The 18,634-nt window shown below is 37.8% G+C and overlaps 1 protein-coding gene across 6 annotated transcripts in view; it reads right to left on the bottom strand.

Annotated features, from left to right (window-relative positions):
- Positions 1 to 18,634, bottom strand: part of COL14A1 (collagen type XIV alpha 1 chain) — a 225,959-nt gene that overhangs the window by 171,433 nt on the left and 35,892 nt on the right. For all 6 annotated transcript variants that reach the window (XM_034668564.1, XM_019806266.2, XM_034668565.1 and 3 more), the window contains 2 exons: positions 10,888 to 11,004; positions 3,175 to 3,318 (listed from right to left, as the gene is read on the bottom strand). In XM_034668564.1, coding sequence (XP_034524455.1) covers positions 3,175 to 3,318; positions 10,888 to 11,004 — 261 coding nt within the window. The remainder of the gene's footprint in view (positions 1 to 3,174; positions 3,319 to 10,887; positions 11,005 to 18,634) is intronic.

Raw genomic sequence — 18,634 nt, 5'->3', positions numbered from 1 at the left:
CTTGATCCTACTATTCCCACTGACCCTCTAACTTTCTAAATCCATTTTTTCAGACCTCACTCTCTGACTTCTTTATAAGCCTTGACCCCTTTGGAACACCCTCTTCTTTAAATTATTTTCTTTGTCAGTTTTTACAAAGGCATTATTCTGGATTTTCTTGTGTTCCTCTGACCCCTCCTTTAGATTCTCATTTTTTGGATCCTTTTTCGGCTTCCATTCCTGAAACATGATCATATACTAAATTTGCCCACACACCCCGCCTATAATTCTATCACCCCACAATTTTAATGCTCGCCCTTCTGTGGATAATTTCCAAATCTATATCTTCAACCCCACCCACCCATAGGCCATGGCCTCAAATTGAAGGAATCTGCAATTTTCATATGAGAACAATTATGCTGAGCGGTCATAGAAGCAGAAGCAGAAATAGATCTGACAAAGAATAATTCCAGAGGTGGAGATGCAGGGAAACTTCACAGGGAAGGTGACACTGGAGCCAGACTTTGAAAGATGAGCATGATTTTGCAGGCAGATTAGCAAAATGTCATTCCAAAGAGGAAAATGGTGGCCAAACAGAAATTTTGCCAAAATTTGCCAAAATAGGGCCATAACCCATTTTGCTATATGATATATCTATATCTATATATAGATATAGATATATATAGAGAGAGAGAGAGTGTGTGTGTGTGTGTCACTTTCAGTTGTGTCCCTAGGTTACATATAAGATCCAACACATATGTCACACCAAGCTGCTGTCTTCCTCATGCAGGAGGCAAACTAAATTGGAAAACAGACTGTCATAAGCGAAGTGGCATTAAACATGACAACTGCAACCATGCCCCTACTATGTGCTGAAGTGAGCTACTCCACACAGTAATAGGCATATATCATTACTCCCACTTGCAGATGAGAAAACTTGAGGCCGTGCTTGATTTGTTCGGCCAAATCCGCACACCAGATCAGAGATGCCTTTCTGTCTTCAAGATCCAATAGCACTGTTTCTCATGCTTCCCAGGGTATCAGAAGATGGACTTATGAGGACTTCAGATCTCTACACTTACTGTAATCCTATATGTACAGCATTTGCCTGGATCGTCATTTTCCTGGACCCAACCATAGAAGTTTTCCAGGGAGGGGACACCAGGCTTTAGCTCCATTTCACATGGAGTAAAATGAAAAAGAAAACCGTCCAAAGTTATTTTAATATCATTGTTGCAAACTTTTATTTGGGAAGAACTAATCCCTGACAACCATAATGATGTAGCTAAATATATATATATATGCTTACATGTAAGTTACCCAACTTTCCAATTATATGGTCTCAATAAGATTATTTCAGCAGAGTTAAGCAAGCTGCAAACAATTGCATTTCCTTTGTGTTTTGAATAAATTGCTATTGGCAAAGCTTTTTCAGGTTCCCTGTTTCTTAGGCTGCTCAGTCAATGGACTATTTGGAATAACCAATTGCAATGCATTCAGTCTAAAGTAAAATGTCTCCGTGTCCTTCCACTGCTTCTCATAAACTTTAAGAAGAGTTATTTCGCTTACTCATGTCGGAATGTCAGAGGCCAGAAATGGAAGTGCAGTGCCAGTAAAGGCAGACAGAGGCTGATTTATATTGGAAATAACATAAAAACGTTTTCCAGAGCTTCCAGATAATGTGAATCTCAAAAGAGTGTCATGTTTAAAACATCTACACGTCCTACTGACAGGTGGATTTACCAAATGTCTTTGTGTTCAGAAGTTTCAAGAGGTAGCAGGTTAACAAAGTTGTTTTTTTTTAAGTTAAAAAAATCACAAAATTTATTCATAAAACATTACTTAGAAGAGGAAGGGAAAAAAAGGAGAGAGGGGCAGAAAATCCAGCTAAAACCCTGCTGCACACACAGTTCTAGATTCCTGGATAAATCCCAGAGCCTCCCAGATGTGTGGATTAATGTAATGGTAGGATTTGAAAAACTATTGTTATTTGAAATGGTGTCCAGAATTTGCTTCAAAATTAGGGCAGAGTGGTGGTGGGGGGAAGGATAGTACATGAAACAAGACTGGCCATGAATGGCTAATTGTTGGATGACTGATGGATACTTAGGGGTTTATTATACTATCCTGCTGATTTTTTGTAATATGTTTAATATTATCCTTTAATAAATTGGAATTTTTAAAGAGTCTATATTCACAATGAAGTAACATAGGAAGTTAACCAGGACAGGCCTCTTCTGTTTGCATTCACAATACACAAAACTTTGCTGTCCACATATGAATGACCACTCCCAGGAAGAGGGAGTTGCTGGGGTTTCTGCTCACGAGAATATAAGGTCCACAGGGGCAGTGATCTGTCATGTGCCCAGTGCCTAAAATAAGGCTGACACTTAGTAGCCATGCAATATATAGTTGTTAAATGGGAAAAAAGAATAAATGAATGAATGAATACCTATCTCCTGAAAGGCAGAAGAATCACAACCCGCAAGAACAACTTTTAAACTCAATATAAGGAAAGGCTTTCTAATGACATGGATTGGGCTATTCTTCCCTTCTTAGAATACCTCTACACGCCCTGCCTTTCCCTGTCTGCCCAATTTACTATTTGAGAATTGGCTCAAATATGAAGCCATCCCCCATCCATTCTTATCCCAGCCCATTACTGGGACAGAGAGAGCATCTCCCTTCACAGAGTCCTGAATGTATCTCTCTCCCTAATACTTACCATGTTCACAGAGCTGTTTGTCATGGGACCTGGCACATAACAGGCCAATGATAAAAGTCAACTGATTAATTATGAGAAAGAATTAAATTCCTTGCCGTATAGATTGTTTAGGTAGAGGCTAGGGATACTATGGAGCAAGTGTAGGCCCCTGAGTCACTCAGTAAGTATTCACTGAGCACCTATTAGGTACCAGGTAGATGAGATGTCTGGTTAAGGTTCCGAGGACAGTGTGAAGGAGAGCATTTAAAAAGTAAAACTTAGAGGATTTAAGTAGGCATGCAGTGAAACAGGATAAGGGAGGGGCAGAAATGTATTAGTGATGGAAGGAACTCATGGAAGATTTCACTAAATATCTTTCAAGATGTCTTCATCTAAACAATCCAATTTTGACCTATTATATTTACCACAGACTCAAACTCAGAGCTGGAACAGAGTCCCATGGTAGCACTTTAAGGACTGTAAATACGTACTTCTGAATTGACCTTGGGCTGGCTTGCTTTCTTTGTCTTTATGGTATGCAATAATTTGAACTGTGTAATTCTGGTCTGGCATAAGACCTTGAATAATTGCTTTAGTTGCAGTGTTCTGGAGATTCAACTGATTGGTTTTGCCACCTATAATAAAACAAAAAGGTAAATCAGTACTAAAAAACAGGTTAACTGGATACATTAAGAAAATTTATTAATCAGCAATCAAGATTTTAAAAGGTGAAAACATTTAAAAATATATATAATGGTGCACATGTGCATAGTACTTAATTTTAATATATTGTTCTTTCTCATTCTTAGTTGTACTCTTCGCATTAGATAACTTGTCTAATTTAGACAAAACACACTCACAAAAATCTCTCATCATAATGCATTATTGCTTTTATACACTAGGGAAAGCCATAGTACAGGATTAGAAGACAGTAAGCCCTCAACAACAGACGCAGTGTTCAAGGAAAGAATTCCACTTAAAAGTGAAGGGAAAGATATAAGCAAACTGAATGCCATTATCTATGCTGGAATCTATGCTGCTATGGTCTCTCTAAACTGAGTCAAAACATCCCTAAAGCATTAGCAATTTAATTACCTTAAATCTGAGCATAACTGCTCAGGATATTGGCAGAATGAATCATTGCCCCACTACTTAAAACTTAGCTTGGTTCCTGAAAAGATTTCAAGCCTCCATTATCTCTCCATCAAATTAGACTGACATCTAAGGCTTTCCTGGAAATGCTGTTGATTAAATACTCAACTTTTATGCAAAATTCCAAATATGCTTTTCTTTTCTAATTTCTGGCAGCAGTTACTAAGTCTGAGAAAGGAGAAATTTAAAACTTCCACCCCCGCTCGCACTAACAGCAAAAAGGATCGAAATTTGCTGAATGAATTAAACATAACAAAGATTACAATATATTTTAATCATATTTTCATAAAATTAATGATGTTATGTCTGAAATTTGACGCTGCTATCATCCATGGTGCCTGCTGCTAGAAGGCAGAACTGAGCCTTTTTCTTGACAAAAGCATTTATGTCCAAGATGTTAAACCTGGTTTCACAAACATCTATTACTTAAAACTTATCTACTACAAAGTGCACCAAATAATCTTTCTTAACGTGAGTTTCGCTTAAAAAAAAGTTTCTTCGAATACTCAGTATTAGAATCTCTCTCTGAGAGGCATAGGTGTATAATTTTACTAAAGGTTTTGAGAATTCTGCAATAAAAAAGCTTTAAACTCTTTAAAATAGAACTTCTTAAATTTCTTTGACCATTAAACCATTTGGTTGTATAACAGCTATTAGCATCTTGCAGATTACCATGGAACTCGCTTTGGGAAAGAATGGTATAAACTGTATTTGAAACATGGGCTAAAATGTCTACATTTTGTGTCTGGATGCATTTATTACTCTTTTTATTTACTCTACTTATTTTATGCTCGATCAAGTAGATAACAGAGTGTCAACACTGTCTTATTGGTTTGGGTCACTGTAGTAAGGACACTGGGTCACTGGAAAAAAATTATAACCAGTATTCATGAAGAAATAATTTGCTTTCACTCTCAATTTTTATTTTGTCTCTGGAGGTGTTTAAGTAAGAGTTGGAGGTTTGCTTTGTGGGTGTGCTATGGCAGGGGGGATTGAAGGGTCTGGCTGAGATTTGGTTCGAATCAGTCTTTGAATAAACACCTCATCATGCAATTGATGAGCCATAGGGTATTTCTAACTTTTTGAGGAACCTCCATACTGTTTTCCAGAGTGTGTTTTCCATTCCCACCAGTTTTCATTCCCACCAACAGTGTAAGAGGGTTCCCTTTTCTCTGCATCTTTGCCAACATATGTTATTTTCTGAGTTCTTAATTTTAGCCATTCTGATAGGTATGAGGGGGTATCTCATTGTGCGGTATTTCCTTGATGTGGAGTAATGTTGAACATTTTTTCATGTGTTTGTTGGCCATCTGTAAGTCTTCTTTGGAGAAATGTCTGTTAACGTCTTCTGCCCGTTTCTTGACTGGTTTATTCATTTTTTGCCTGTTGAGTTTGATAAGTTATTTAGATTTTGGATACTAGTCCTTTATCTGATATGTAATTTGCAAATATCTTCTCCCATTCCTTAGTTTGCCTTTTAGTTTTGTTGATTGTTTCATTCACTGTGTAGAAGCTTTTTATCTTGATGAAGTCCCAGTTCATTTTTGCTTTTGTTTCCCTTGCCTCTGCAGATGTGTCTAGCGTATCTAGCAAGAAGTTGCTGTGGCCGAGGTCAAAGAAGTTGCTGCCTGAGTTCTCCTCCAGGATTTTGATGGTTTCCTGTCTCACATTTAGGTCTTTCATCCATTTTAAATTTATTTTTCTGTATGGTGTAAGAAAGTGGTCTAATTTCATTCTTCTGCATGTCGCTGTCCAGTTTTCCCAACACCATTTGTTGGAGAGACTGTCTTTTTTCCATTGGATGCTCTTTCCTGCTTTGTCAAAGATTAGTTGACCATACAGTTGTGGGTCCATTTCTCGGTTTTCTATTTTGTTCCATTGAACTATGTGTCTGTTTTTGTGCCAGTACCATACTGTTTTGATGATTACATCTTTGTAATATAGCTTGAAGTCTGGAATTGTGATACTCCCAGCTTTGGTGTTCTTTTACAACATTCCTTTGGCTATTTGGGGTCTTTTCTGGTTCCATACAAATTTTAGAATTGTTTGTTCTAGCTCTGTGAAAAATGCTGATGTTATTTTGATAGGGATTGTACTGAACGTGTAGACTGCTTTGGGTAGTATAGACATTTTAACAATATTTGTTCTTCTAATCCATAAGCAAGAGATGATTTTCCATTTCTTTGTGTCTTCTTCAATTTCTTTCATAAGTGTTCTATAGTTTTCATTCAAATCTTTTAACTATTTGGTTAGGTTTATTCCAAGGTATCTTATGGTTTTTGGTTCACTTGTAAATGGGATCAATTCCTTGATTTCTCTTTCTGCTGCTTCATTATTGGTGTATAGAAATGCAACAGATTTCTGTACATTGATTTTATATCCTGTGACTGCTGAATTCATGTATCAGTTGAAGCAATTTTTTTGGTGGAGACTTATGGGTTTTCTCGATTGAGCATCATGTTGTCTGTGAAGAATGAAAGTTTGACTTATTCCTTGCCAATTTGGATGCCTTTTATTTCTTTTTGTTGTCTGATTGCTGAGGCTAGGACTTCCAGTAATATGTTGAACAACAGTGGTGAGAGTGGACATCCCTGTCATGTTCCTGGCCTTACAGAAAAAGCTGTCAGCTCTTCCCCATTGAGGATGATATTCGCTGTGGGTCTTTCATATATAGCCTTTTTGATATTGAGGTATGTTCCTTCTATCCCTACTTTCTTGAGGGTTTTTATCAAGAAAGGATGCTGTATTTTATCAAATTATTTTTCTGCATCTATTGAGAAGATCATGTGGTTCTTGTCCTTTTATTAATGTGGTGCATCACATTGATTGATTTGCAGATACTGAGCCACTCTTGCAGTCCAGGAATAAATCCCACTTGATCGTGGTGAATAATCCTTTTAATGTACTGCTGGATTTGATTAGCCAGTATCTTGTTGAGAATTTTTGCATACATGTTCATCAGGGATATTGTTCTGTAATTCTCCCTTTTGGTGGGGCCTTTGGTTGTGGAGTCAAAATAATGATGGCTTCATAGAATGAATTTGGAAATTTTCCTTCCATCTCTATTTTTTGGAACAGTTTCAGAAGAATAGGTATTACTTTTTTAAATGGTAGAATTCTCCTGGGAAGCTATCTGCCCCTGGACTCATTTGTTGGGAGATTTTTGATTACTGATTCAATTTCTTTGCTGGTTATGGGTCTGTTGAAATTTTCTATTTCTTTCTGTTTCAGTTTTGGTAGTTTATATGTTTCTAGGAATTTATCTATTTCTTCCAGATTGCCCAATTTGTTGGCAGATAATTGCTCATAATAGTCTTATAATTGTTTGTATTTCTGTGGTGTTGGTTGTGATCTCTTCTCTTTCATTCATGATTTTATTTATTTGGGTCCTTCCTCTTGTCTTTTTGATAAGTCTGGCTAGGATTTATCAAAATCGTTAATTCAAAGATTCAGCTCCTCATTGTGTTAATCTGTTTTACTGGGTTTTTAAATTTTCTATATCATTCATTTCTGCTCTAATCTTTATTATTGCTCTTCTTCTGCTGGTTTTAGGCTTTATTTGCTGTTCTTTTTCCAGCTTCTTTAGGTATAAAGTAACATTGTATATTTGAGACTTTTCTTGCTTCTTGAGGAAGGCCTGTATTGCTATATACTGCCCTCTATGACTGCCTTTGCTGCATCCCAAAGGTTTTGGACTGTTGTATTTTCATTTTCATTTGCTACCATGTATTTTTTAATTTCTTCTTTAATTTCCTGGTTAACCCATTCATTCTGTAGTAGGATGTTCTTTAACCTCCATTTGTGATCTTTCCAAATTTTTTCTTATGGTTGACTTCAAGTTCAATAGCATTGTGATCTGAAAATATGCATGGTATGATCTCCATCTTTTTGTACGAGTTGAGGCCCAATTTGTGACCCAGTATATTATCTATTCTGGAGAATGTGCCGTGTGCACGTGTGAAGAATGTGTATTCTGCTGCTTTAGGATGAAATGCTCCGAATATATCTGTTAAGTTCATCTGCTCCAGGGTGTCATTCAAAGCCATTGTTTCCTTGTTGATCTTCTGCTTAGGTGGTCTGTCCATTGCTGTGAGTGGGGTGTTAAGGTCCCCTACTATTATTGCATTATTATTAATGAGTTTCTTTAAGTTTGTTATTAATTGATTTAATATTTGGCTGCTCCAAGCTGGGGGCATAAGTATTTGCAATTGTTAGATCTTCTTGTTGGATAGACCCCTTTATTATGATACAGTGCCCTTCTTCATCTCTTATTACAGTCTTTGGTTTAAAAATCTAGTTTGCCTGATATAAGGATGGCTACTCTTTCTTTTGATGTCCGTTAGCGTAATAAATTGTTCTCCACCCCCTCACACTTTCAATCTGTGTTTTTGGGTCTATAAGTCTCGGATAAGCAGCATATCAATGGGTTTTGGTTTTTTATCCATTCTCATACCCTGTGTCTTTTGACTGGGGCTTTTAGTCCATTTATACTGAGAGTAATTATTGATAGATATGAATCTGGTGCCATGGTATTACCTGTGAAATTGCCATTCCTGTAGATTATCTCTGTTCTTTTCTAGTCCTTGTTGCTTTTGGTTTCTCTTTCCTGCTCAAAGGGTCCCCTTTAATATTTCTTGCAGAGTTGGTTTAGTGTTCCTGAACTCCTTTAGTTTTTGCTTGTCTTGGAAACTTTTTATCTCTCCTTCTATTCTGAATGACAGCCTTGCTGGATATAGTATTCTTGGCTGCATTTTTTTTTCCCATTCAGCACATTGAATATATCATGTCACTCTCTTCTGGCCTGCCAAGTTTCTGTGGACAGATCTGCTGCTAACCTTATGTTTACCCTTATAGGTTAAGGACCTTTGTCCCTCATGTTTTCAGAATTCTCTCTTTATTTTTGTATTTTGCAAGTTTCACTATGATATTTCTTGGTGTTGACCTTTTGGGTTTTTTATAAACAGCTCTAGCCTCCACTCTCTCCTCCTCTCTCCCTCTCTGTCTTCTCTCTGCAAAAAGGGCTTCCTTCCCTCCGTGGCACCACAGCTTTTCTCTCCCCCAATTCACATCTCTGAATTCACATCTGTCATGTTCTCTCCCTCTAATTGTGTAGATTGTTTTCTTAATCCTCAGATTGATTTCCTAGTTGTTCAAAATGATTTGCTTTTTGATCTAGCTGTGTTCACAGGATGAGGTAAGTTCAGTGTCCCCCTACTACTCTGCCATCTTAACTCTCTCCCTAGGAATCTCTTAAACTTGAAAGAGTTTTCCCATGATGGCTTATTTCAGAACACAAACTGCATTTTCAGAAGTCAAAGTTATTTCAAAATTGGGCCATACTTCAAAAAGAAAATTCTGAACCAGGCTTGAGAATGAAATATTGCTTTCTGCAAGAGAGTCATTTCTGTGAGCCAACATGAGTAAAGTTGGCATCAGTATCACTGAACCATTCTAAGGAGTCTGTTGGTAATATCTGTTAATAACCTTCTAGAAGTTTCCTTTTCCATGCAAGCAAGAAGTCAGGTGTTTCAGCTGCTTGTTTTGTTTGAGATTTTAAATCTACCACTGGGTAAGATGTCCACAATTATAAACAACAGGGCATCTGTCAGTCTTATTAAATGAGTTGGGAAAAGGACTTCAACATCAAGGAGCCCAGGTCCATATAACCATCTTTATCACCAATAAACAGGAAAAATTATCATAAGTATATAAATATATATATGTGTGTTATACAAATATGCTATTATTAAATATTTCTTACAGACTGTGAAAATAGATCCTAGGAAAGAAAATGAGATCTGAGAGACATACTCAAATCATCTTTATATCAATCACGGGTAATATTATTGAGCCCTGACTATCTGGCAGTCACTGTTCTAGATGCTTTACCTTTATAAATTCACTTAGTCCTCACAAGAAGTGCTTCCCAAATTTAACATGCATAGGAGTCATCTGGGGATCTTTGTAAAGATCAGATGCTGATTCAGCAGGTGGGAGGTGGGGACCAATATTCTGCATTTGCTCTCAGCTAATATTTGTGCTGATTCTCAGATCACATTTTGAGTTCCAAGCCTTACAACTCCATGAGGTGGGGACTAGTGCTGTTTGTGCATTTTACATAAGAAGAAACTGGAGAATGGAGAGGTTATATAACTCGCCCAAATGACATTTCTTGTACACTACAGAGCCAGGTGTGGAGCTCAAGCAGTTCATGTTGTTGACCCTCTCTTTGTCTCCATGACCCTGTGTAAAGTGGCAATTCCTCTCAATGCTTTGTATTGTTTATTGATCATATTTGTATAATAAAAATATAAAATAAAAGAAAAAAATTCAACCAAAATTTAATTTTTTAAAAAAGATTTTATTTATTTATTTGACACAGAGAGAGAGACAGCCAGCGAGAGAAGGAACACAAGTAGGGGGGAGTGAGAGAGGAAGAAGCAGGCTCCCAGCAGAGGAGCCTGATATGGGGCTCGATCCCAGAACACCGGGATCACGCCCTGAGCCGAAGGCAGACGCTTAACGACTGCACCACCCAGGTGCCCCTCAACCAAAATTTAATTTAAAAAATTTTGCGTAACTACTTTATCTTCATGATCACTAAATCCAACTTTTACTTTTCTTGTTTTATCGCTTATTTTCACAATGTCTACTTAACTTTTATCATTTTAATGTATAATTGCTGAATAATATACTATCAAGCTAATTAATCATAATTTACTCAGCTGGTCACAAGCATTGGCTGCCAGCTGTACTGTATTCTTTTTAAGTGTCAACAGACAAAAAGTATTCATACTATGTTGAAACAGAGGTAGCAAAGATTTTAACAGTCTGGACATTTCTCCTGAGGAGAATTATGGTGAGCCCAAGAGTGACTCTTTAGACTTTAGGAACATTATTTCCTTGATTAGAGGGTAAGATTTCAAGTACAAATATTAAATTTAAAAAAACAAACAAACTTTCAAATGATTTTAAAGCAACACTCAATACTTTTAGTTATCTATCTGTAGAAAGTTGCTAATTCTCTAGAAAATACAATCAACTGTTTTTACCTGAAGCTGGAGTCACGAGAAGCTTGTATCCACCAAATTTCCCCCGTGGAGCCTTCCATGAAATCTGTATACTGTCATGAGATAATACATTATATCTTAACCGTGTGGGTGGAGCCACTGCAAAGGAGACAAACATTGTTTAAATGTTGAAACATTTAAGCTGCCATTAAACTGAAGCATCAATGTCACGAAACAAAAACACATGACATCATCAGTCTCAACATGTGCTCTTTCTATAACCCCATTAATGAATTAGTCAGTTTGCACAGTCATACAAACCCAAGAGCATCTGTTTCTTACTCAAGAGATAAGCATTTATCAAATAGTACTGACCTTATGACAAAGACCTAGGACTTAGAGTTAAAATTTAAAACTCTAGTTGAGTTTAAATTGAAGCCAATCTTATAAAATGTGTTCATTATGTTACAAGGATGATTTTTTTTCCAACTTGGAACATGTAAGCTTTTATAATCTACTCTACTGGGACTTGTTTTGTGCCTTTAGGTTTTTCACTTTAGTAATCCAATATTTTTAATGATAAGGTCATTAAAGAAGGCTATTATGGATGTATTATAGTAATAAGATCTTCATTTAAAAACATTTGAGAAAGAGATTATAAAGGACCAAAATAAAAAGGACCAAATAAAAGATAATTATGTTTTATAAAGTTTGATCCATTCTTGAAGTGTAGCTGATTTATATCTTTCAGAAAAATACACAGCATATGGTCATAAGTCATGCCAGTACCTTTAATATTTTCTGATAGTCCAAAAAAGGGGAGGTCTATATTACTTCTTGTCTATGTCATTCAAATTTCATGTTTTTTCATTTCGAAAACATGTTTTTGGAAACCTACATCAGTGTTCCAGAATTTCAAAAGAAATACTTTAAGAAGATTTTAATTACTGAAATTAGTTTGTCAAAAATGCAAAGCTCACATGTAACAGAAAAGTTAGCATTTACTACCCACTCTTATCCCTGCCTTTCTTTCTCACTTTAGGAAACAGAAAGAGGGGGAGGAAACAAACATTCTCCTTAACAGGTATGTAACACAATATGGGGTTTGGGCATTAATTTGGTTTCAGTTCTATCACTTATTAGATAAAGAACCTTGAGTGATTGTTTTTTCCAAAACTTGATTTTTAGAAAAAGTGGTCTGTAAATGTTTGCTCCTCTTGCTTTTACTTCATCTAAGGGGTGATCTCAAAAGCTCATTTAATTCTTACAAAAATACAGTGCCATCCTGATTTTATGTTTAAGGGAACCAAAGAGAATCTAGTGACTTGCCCAAGTTCACATACTAGTGAATGACAATCCATGACCCCAAGTGAAATGCTCGGTTTCTTCAGCAGAAAAGCCATATTAAAAAGGCACCCTTCGTTGAGCTAGATGAATGAATAACTTAACTCCTTTACAAACTATCCACTCATTCAAAATCGATAAGCAGTGAAGATCACAATCTTAAGAGTAGGTATTCTCTTTCTGTTGCCCTTTACTACCTCTTAGTAGAGAATGCTAGCCACACCAAAAAAAAAAAAAAAAATAACTCCCCATTCTCAATTTGACATGAATGGAAGAAAGAGTTGACATTTCTCTCATTTATGGGAAAAGATGGATTTATCATAAGAATAACTATTTTGAAAGTCAAGAGGAAGAGGAACTTAACATTGGATGAACAGGAAAACTATTACTATTTTGCTTAGTCTAAGAACTTGGTGAGAATAACCTATTTATAGGTAGGCTCTTTTTTTATATATTTTTTATTCATTTATTTGACATAGAGAGAGAGCACAAGCAGGGGGAGCAGCAGGCAGAGAGAGGGGGAGAAGTAAGCTCCCTGCTGAGCAGGGAGCCTGACTTGGGGCTTGATCCCAGGACCCTGGAATCATGACCTGAGCTGATGGCTGACGCTTAACTGACTGAGCAACCCGGGTGCCCATATAGCTAAGCTCTTATTACTTATGGAAGAACATTTAAAATAAGAATTAAGCCATTTTAAACAATATATCCAGTTTCTTTCCTAAATCTTGCCAGTGGTATTGTAGGTATCATTGGCCAAGCTTATTACGAAGTTCTGCATGGCTGTCCCCGGTGAAAGACAGCTGACATGCCTGGGAACCATCAAGTGGAAAAGTACAACAAACAGGATGGAGGATGCAGTCTAGACTGTTGCAAGAGGATCAACCCATTCTGTCCGTACCCCAGATGTGGTGACTTCTCAAGGAGGGCAAATAAGTCAACAACATTCAGAATTCCTAAGTTAAAGATTAGAAATCGTTACAACATTTTCTACCCAGGCTACTGTTCTTTAAGGATTTTATTTATTTCTTTGAGAGATAGAGAGAGAGAGAGAACGAGCAGGGGGGATGGTCAGTGGGAGAGGGAGAAGCAGACTCCCCACTGAACAGGGAGCCCAACTCGGGACTTGATCCCAGGACCCTGGGATCATAACCTGAGCTGAAGGCAGATGCTTAACCAACTGAGCCACCCAGGCGCCCCACCAGGCTACTGTTCTTTAAATGTGGTCTGAGTTTATAGCCCTGCCACATTTTTTTAGTCAATAGCATAGCCTTCTGAAGCCCCAGGAGAAAGTGATGAGGATAACAATGAGCATGCTCCAATGCCATGGATCATGCCCAGACAATACAGATGGTGCTCCAGACCCAGAACGGCATTGACTTCCATTGAACTACTCATGGAAACACAGTGTCAAGCAAATGCAACCACTAAATCCATCAGTGTTCAGCTTTTTAAACAATTTACAAATGATGCATATGACTACAGTCCCATCACGACTGCTAGCAAAAAGCAATACCACCATTCTCTTCTATCAACAGACTACATCTATTGACAACATAAGCAAAAATACTCCCACAATCCATAAAAGAAAATCTTGGTTAAACACAAAGTTCCCATTTCCTTTCGTTTTTTGCCTTTAGGGGGAAAAGAGTGAACAGAAAAAATGCTAGTTAAGAAAGAAGGAGGCATAAGGTCAATAGTTTTGAACTCAAAGTTAGCTCCTTTTTCTCTGTATGGAAAAAAGACATTGGGACTTGTGTCAGAGCAAAGCGTAGCCAAGATTGACAGAAATGCTATAAATGCAGTGCAGAAATCACTGCTATTATCTCATGAAACAAAAAGTTGGGCATATTTGATGCCAGACCCAGGATTTTTCCTTTTGCAAAAGCACAAAGGAGGCGCGTCTACATGTACACTGAACTTACAGGAATAATTACAAATGCTGATGTGAATGACTCAGAATTTAATTCATATTAGTTAAAATCCTAAGCTTTTTAAGAAGACAAAAAGAAGTGTAAAGTTTGATTTCTAGCCCACACCAAGAACCCAGAGCAAGCCAACCAACTCATTCCTTGCATGGTGAAGCCAGGCTTCCTGTGTGGAAGTGGGTCAAATACAACGTTTGTGAATATGTGTGTTTCATCACGAAGGGAACTGAGGAGGAAGAAGAGTGTCCATTCCTTATTTTCCTCTCTACTGCAGGGCTAGGCTTGTTACTGAAAGTATAGGGCTGTTTTTGTTTGTTTTGTTGTGGGTTGCTTTTTTTTTTTTTTTTGAGAGAAGTTTTTTTAAACCCCAGAATTTCACTACAATTATTCTCACAGAAATCAAATCTTGTAGGCAGAAAATGAATGTTTACACGATTTAATGAAGCCTCACTGTCATCAATAGGCATTTGGGAAATTTTATTTCATAATGTGACTGTTAAGGGCTAATTTTCCATCCTTCCCTCCCTCCCTTCCCCGCCTCCTTCCCTTTCTTTTTTTCCTTTCTTCCTTTCTTTCACTTCAACTAAACAACTGAAAACTTGCTGTTTTGACATCTGACAACCTATGCAAAGTTTTGTGTTTTTTTGTGTTTTTTTTTTTTTTTTTTTTAGAAAGTCTGGGCATGTGTGCTGGTGGGGAGGGGCAGGAAGGGCAGAGGGAAAGGCAGAGGGAGAAGGAGAGACAGATTCTTAAGCAGGCTCCACGGCCAATGTGGAGCTCAATTTGGGGCTTGATCTCACCACCCCAAGACCATGAGCTGGGCTGAAATCAAGAGTCAGTCGCTCAACCGACTGAACCAGCCAGGTGCCCCCCAAAGACTTATTTCAAATAAAATATTTTCATTAATTTCCTGAAACACTACCCTTTATACAGGAACACTGAAATGAAGATCTGTTCTTCACCACCCATGATCACCTTCTGTCTGCCTCTTCTAGTACCACTCTGGTTTCTTCCCTGGGACAATGCTCCTTCCGCACTGCATGGGGCTTCGGCTGTGCTATCAGCCATATTCCCCTGGGTAAGAAAATGACTCAGACTGGGCCTGGAAGACTCTCCCAAGAATCTGGACCTTGTGTCCAGCAGTGGAAGGAAGGAAAATAGGCCATCATTTCATTGCAATGACATGCCCTAAAAAAAAATGGTCACTGATTCCTAGAAATTTTATCCAGAGTGTTCCTAGGATCCCATCTTTTTCAAAGCTTTATTATTTAACTTTTACTTTAATGATATGAGCCACTTCATTACCTGCCAGTAAATATATATATATATATATATATATATAATATTACATATATTATATATATATTAGCTTCAGTTGGCCAGAAAAAGTTTCTTTTATTTGCAACCAAAAACCTCTAACTGATCAAGATGGAATAGTATGGGCAGTGAGAACGCGTTCTCTTTCAAGACATAGTTTTGGGTGCAGTATCAATAGAACAACCTCTTATATTTATTAAGTAAATGACCTTTAAGCAGCAGAGAAGTATTTGGGTTATTTTCCCAAGGAATCTAAAAACACCCAAACAAACAACAAAAACCTTGGCTTTTTATCTCAGTCATTTTTCAATTAAATGCACTGCCCCGGGGCGCCTGGGTGGCTCAATTGGTTAAGGGTTGACTCCAGATTTTGACTCAGGTCATGATCTCGGGGTCCTGGGACTAAACCCAGCATCAGGCTCTGCGCTCAGTGGGGAGTCTGTTTGAGGATTTCTCTCCCTCTGCCCCTCCCCTCTCTCGTTCTCTCGCAAATAAATAAATGAATCTTAAAAAAAATGCATTGCCCAATGTTCTATAAATAGGAGAACTTAAAATATGAGAGAAAATTACTGTGGGATATACTGGGGGGGTTCTTTTTATCTTGCTTAAAACCTACTATGTTTCATTTCATGACCCATTATAAAGATGCTGAAAAGAGCAGTAAAGAAAATATTTTCAACTGTCCAAACATGTTGACTACTACTAACAACAAAAAATATGTGTAAATTTCTTAACACAGAGATCTTTATAAAGTTAAATCTAGCTCTGATGCAAAGTCTCCAATTTTATATGCTTTGAGGTTTTTAAAAGACAGTTACTTTACCTTCAGTGGTTTCTGCTTATAACCATCCAAAACAAATATGGCTGGAACCCAGTGCAGATTTACAATGAAATACTGAAAAGTTTTAGTCCTCCCATTCTGTCATGTAATGCACATTTTTTTCCTTACAGCCAACACAACAATATGTTTTTGGTGTTCCAGTTCATTTAACAATTTGTCTTAAAAAGAAGATGCTGGAATAATCTAGGTATAAACAGCAATTTTTGAGCCAAAGTGGGTTCACGTTCTCTGGAGAGGGAAAGTTCTTCAGCAAGAATTACTTGGAGAGACTAAGTGGTGGCATATTTTGTTGTTTAAGCAGTTTAAGAGGGGAAATTTAATTTCCTGTATGCCTTTTAATACTGACTGTATTAGTGGCTTACAACAACAGAAATGTATTATCTTACAGGTCTGAGAGTCAGAAGCCTGAAATGGATCTCACTGGGCTAAATCAAAGTGTAGGTAGGTAGAGTTGCAGTCCCTTTTGGAGGCTCTCAAAGACAATCCATTTTCTTGCTTTTTCCAGCTTCTAGAGGATTCCAACATTCCTTGACTTGACTCCCCTTTCCATCTTCAAAGCCGTCAATAGCTGGCCAAGCCTTTCTTACATGACTTCACTCTGATGTTCGTTCCTCAGCCTCCCTCTTCCATATTTAAGACCCCTGTGACCGGGTCCAAATTGGACCCACCTAGGTAATCCAGGATAATCTACCTATCTTAAAGACAGCTGATTAACAACTTTCATCTCACCAGCAATCTTAAGTTCCCCTTTGCCATATAATATGGTGTATTTACAGGTTCTGGAAATTAAGATGTGTGCGTCTTTGTGAGCACATTATTCTGCCTACCACACAACCTTTTCTTTTCATTTTGTAAATACATGTGACTCCAAAATGTCTGTAAGAATATAAAGTTTGGGAGTAATGTGTGTCGGCTAGCAAGTCAACACACCTGCCATTAGCAAAGTACTGTATTGAATGTCAAACACATTCACATGTGGCTTTGCAAATTAGTGTCAAAATTGGCCAAGCTGCTAGAACTATGTCTGCTTTAAAAGTAGAAAATCAAGGGGCGCCTGGGTGGCACAGCGGTTAAGCGCCTGCCTTCGGCTCAGGGTGTGATCCCGGCGTTGTGGGATTGAGCTCCACATCAGGCTCCTCCGCTATGAGCCTGCTCCTTCCTCTCCCACTCCCTCTGCTTGTGTTCCCTCTCTCGCTGGCTGTCTCTGTCTCTGTCGAATAAATAAATAAAAAGTCTAAAAAAAAAAAAAAGTAGAAAATCAAGGGCACCTGACTAGCTCGGTCAGGAGAGCATGTGACTCTTGATCTTGGGGTCATGAGTTTGAGCCCCACGCTGGGTGTAGAGATTACTCAAAAATGAAAAAATTTGAAAAAAATTAAAAGTAGAAAATCAATCAGGGGCACCTGGCTGGCTAAGTCGGTAGAGTAATAGACTTTTGACCTCGGGGTTTTAAGTTTGAGCTCCACGTTGGGTATACAGACTACTCAAAAATTTTAAAATAAAAAAGTAAAAGCAGAAAAGTAATCAAAGCAATTTACATTCTTTATTCTCTGCTCAAAATCAGTACATAAATGGTGTCATGGTAGATAGAAATAAGATTCAGTTTCTCAAATGTCTTACATACTTTCCTAAAAGCCAAAGAAGTTCATGACATCTGAAGCCTTTTCTTACTAGGATTCCCTCCCCATGTGCCCACCATCTTCCTTCTTGAAAGTTTCTCTGGTCTTCACTTCTAGGCCACCACATTCTCCTGACCCTCTTTACAATTGCTTTTTTGACAATTCCAATCATCCTTTTTCTTCCTTTAACTTCTTAACTGTTGATATCCGCCATATTTCATCCTCACTTCTCTCCATCGGGCCATGCCTTTTTGGTTCACCTCTGAGACCTCAGAGGTCCCTATCAGCTAACCTCCAAGCACAAAACAATTCAGATATATTCCGTGCCCTCATCTCTTTCACCTAAGCTCCAGACCACCCACTACCCATCAGACATCTTGTCCTGAATGTTCCACAAGAGCTTGAAGTTTCCATATATGTGTCTAAGACTGACCTCATCATCTTCAGCTTAAACTTGCTTCATTGCTTATTCTTTTATTTTTTTTAAATATTTCTTTATTTGAGAGAGAGAGAGAGAGAGAGAGAAAGAGAGAGCTTGCACATGCACAAGCAAAGGGAGGGGCAGAGGGAGAGGGAGAGAATCTCAAGCAGACTTCCCGCTAAGCTTGCAGCCCCACACATGATCTCATGACCCCAAGATCATGGTCCGAGCTGAAAGCAAGAGTCGGATGCTTAACTAAGCCAGTAGGTGCCCTGTTTATTCTTAATCTCTTCAACAAATGTATACTGAGGCATTGTTCTGT

Source organism: Ailuropoda melanoleuca, chromosome 9 (genome assembly GCF_002007445.2).
Source record: "Ailuropoda melanoleuca isolate Jingjing chromosome 9, ASM200744v2, whole genome shotgun sequence".
Taxonomy (NCBI): domain Eukaryota; kingdom Metazoa; phylum Chordata; class Mammalia; order Carnivora; family Ursidae; genus Ailuropoda; species Ailuropoda melanoleuca.
The sequence above is the reverse complement of the archived record's forward strand: the minus strand, read 5'-3'. Positions and strand labels throughout refer to the sequence as shown.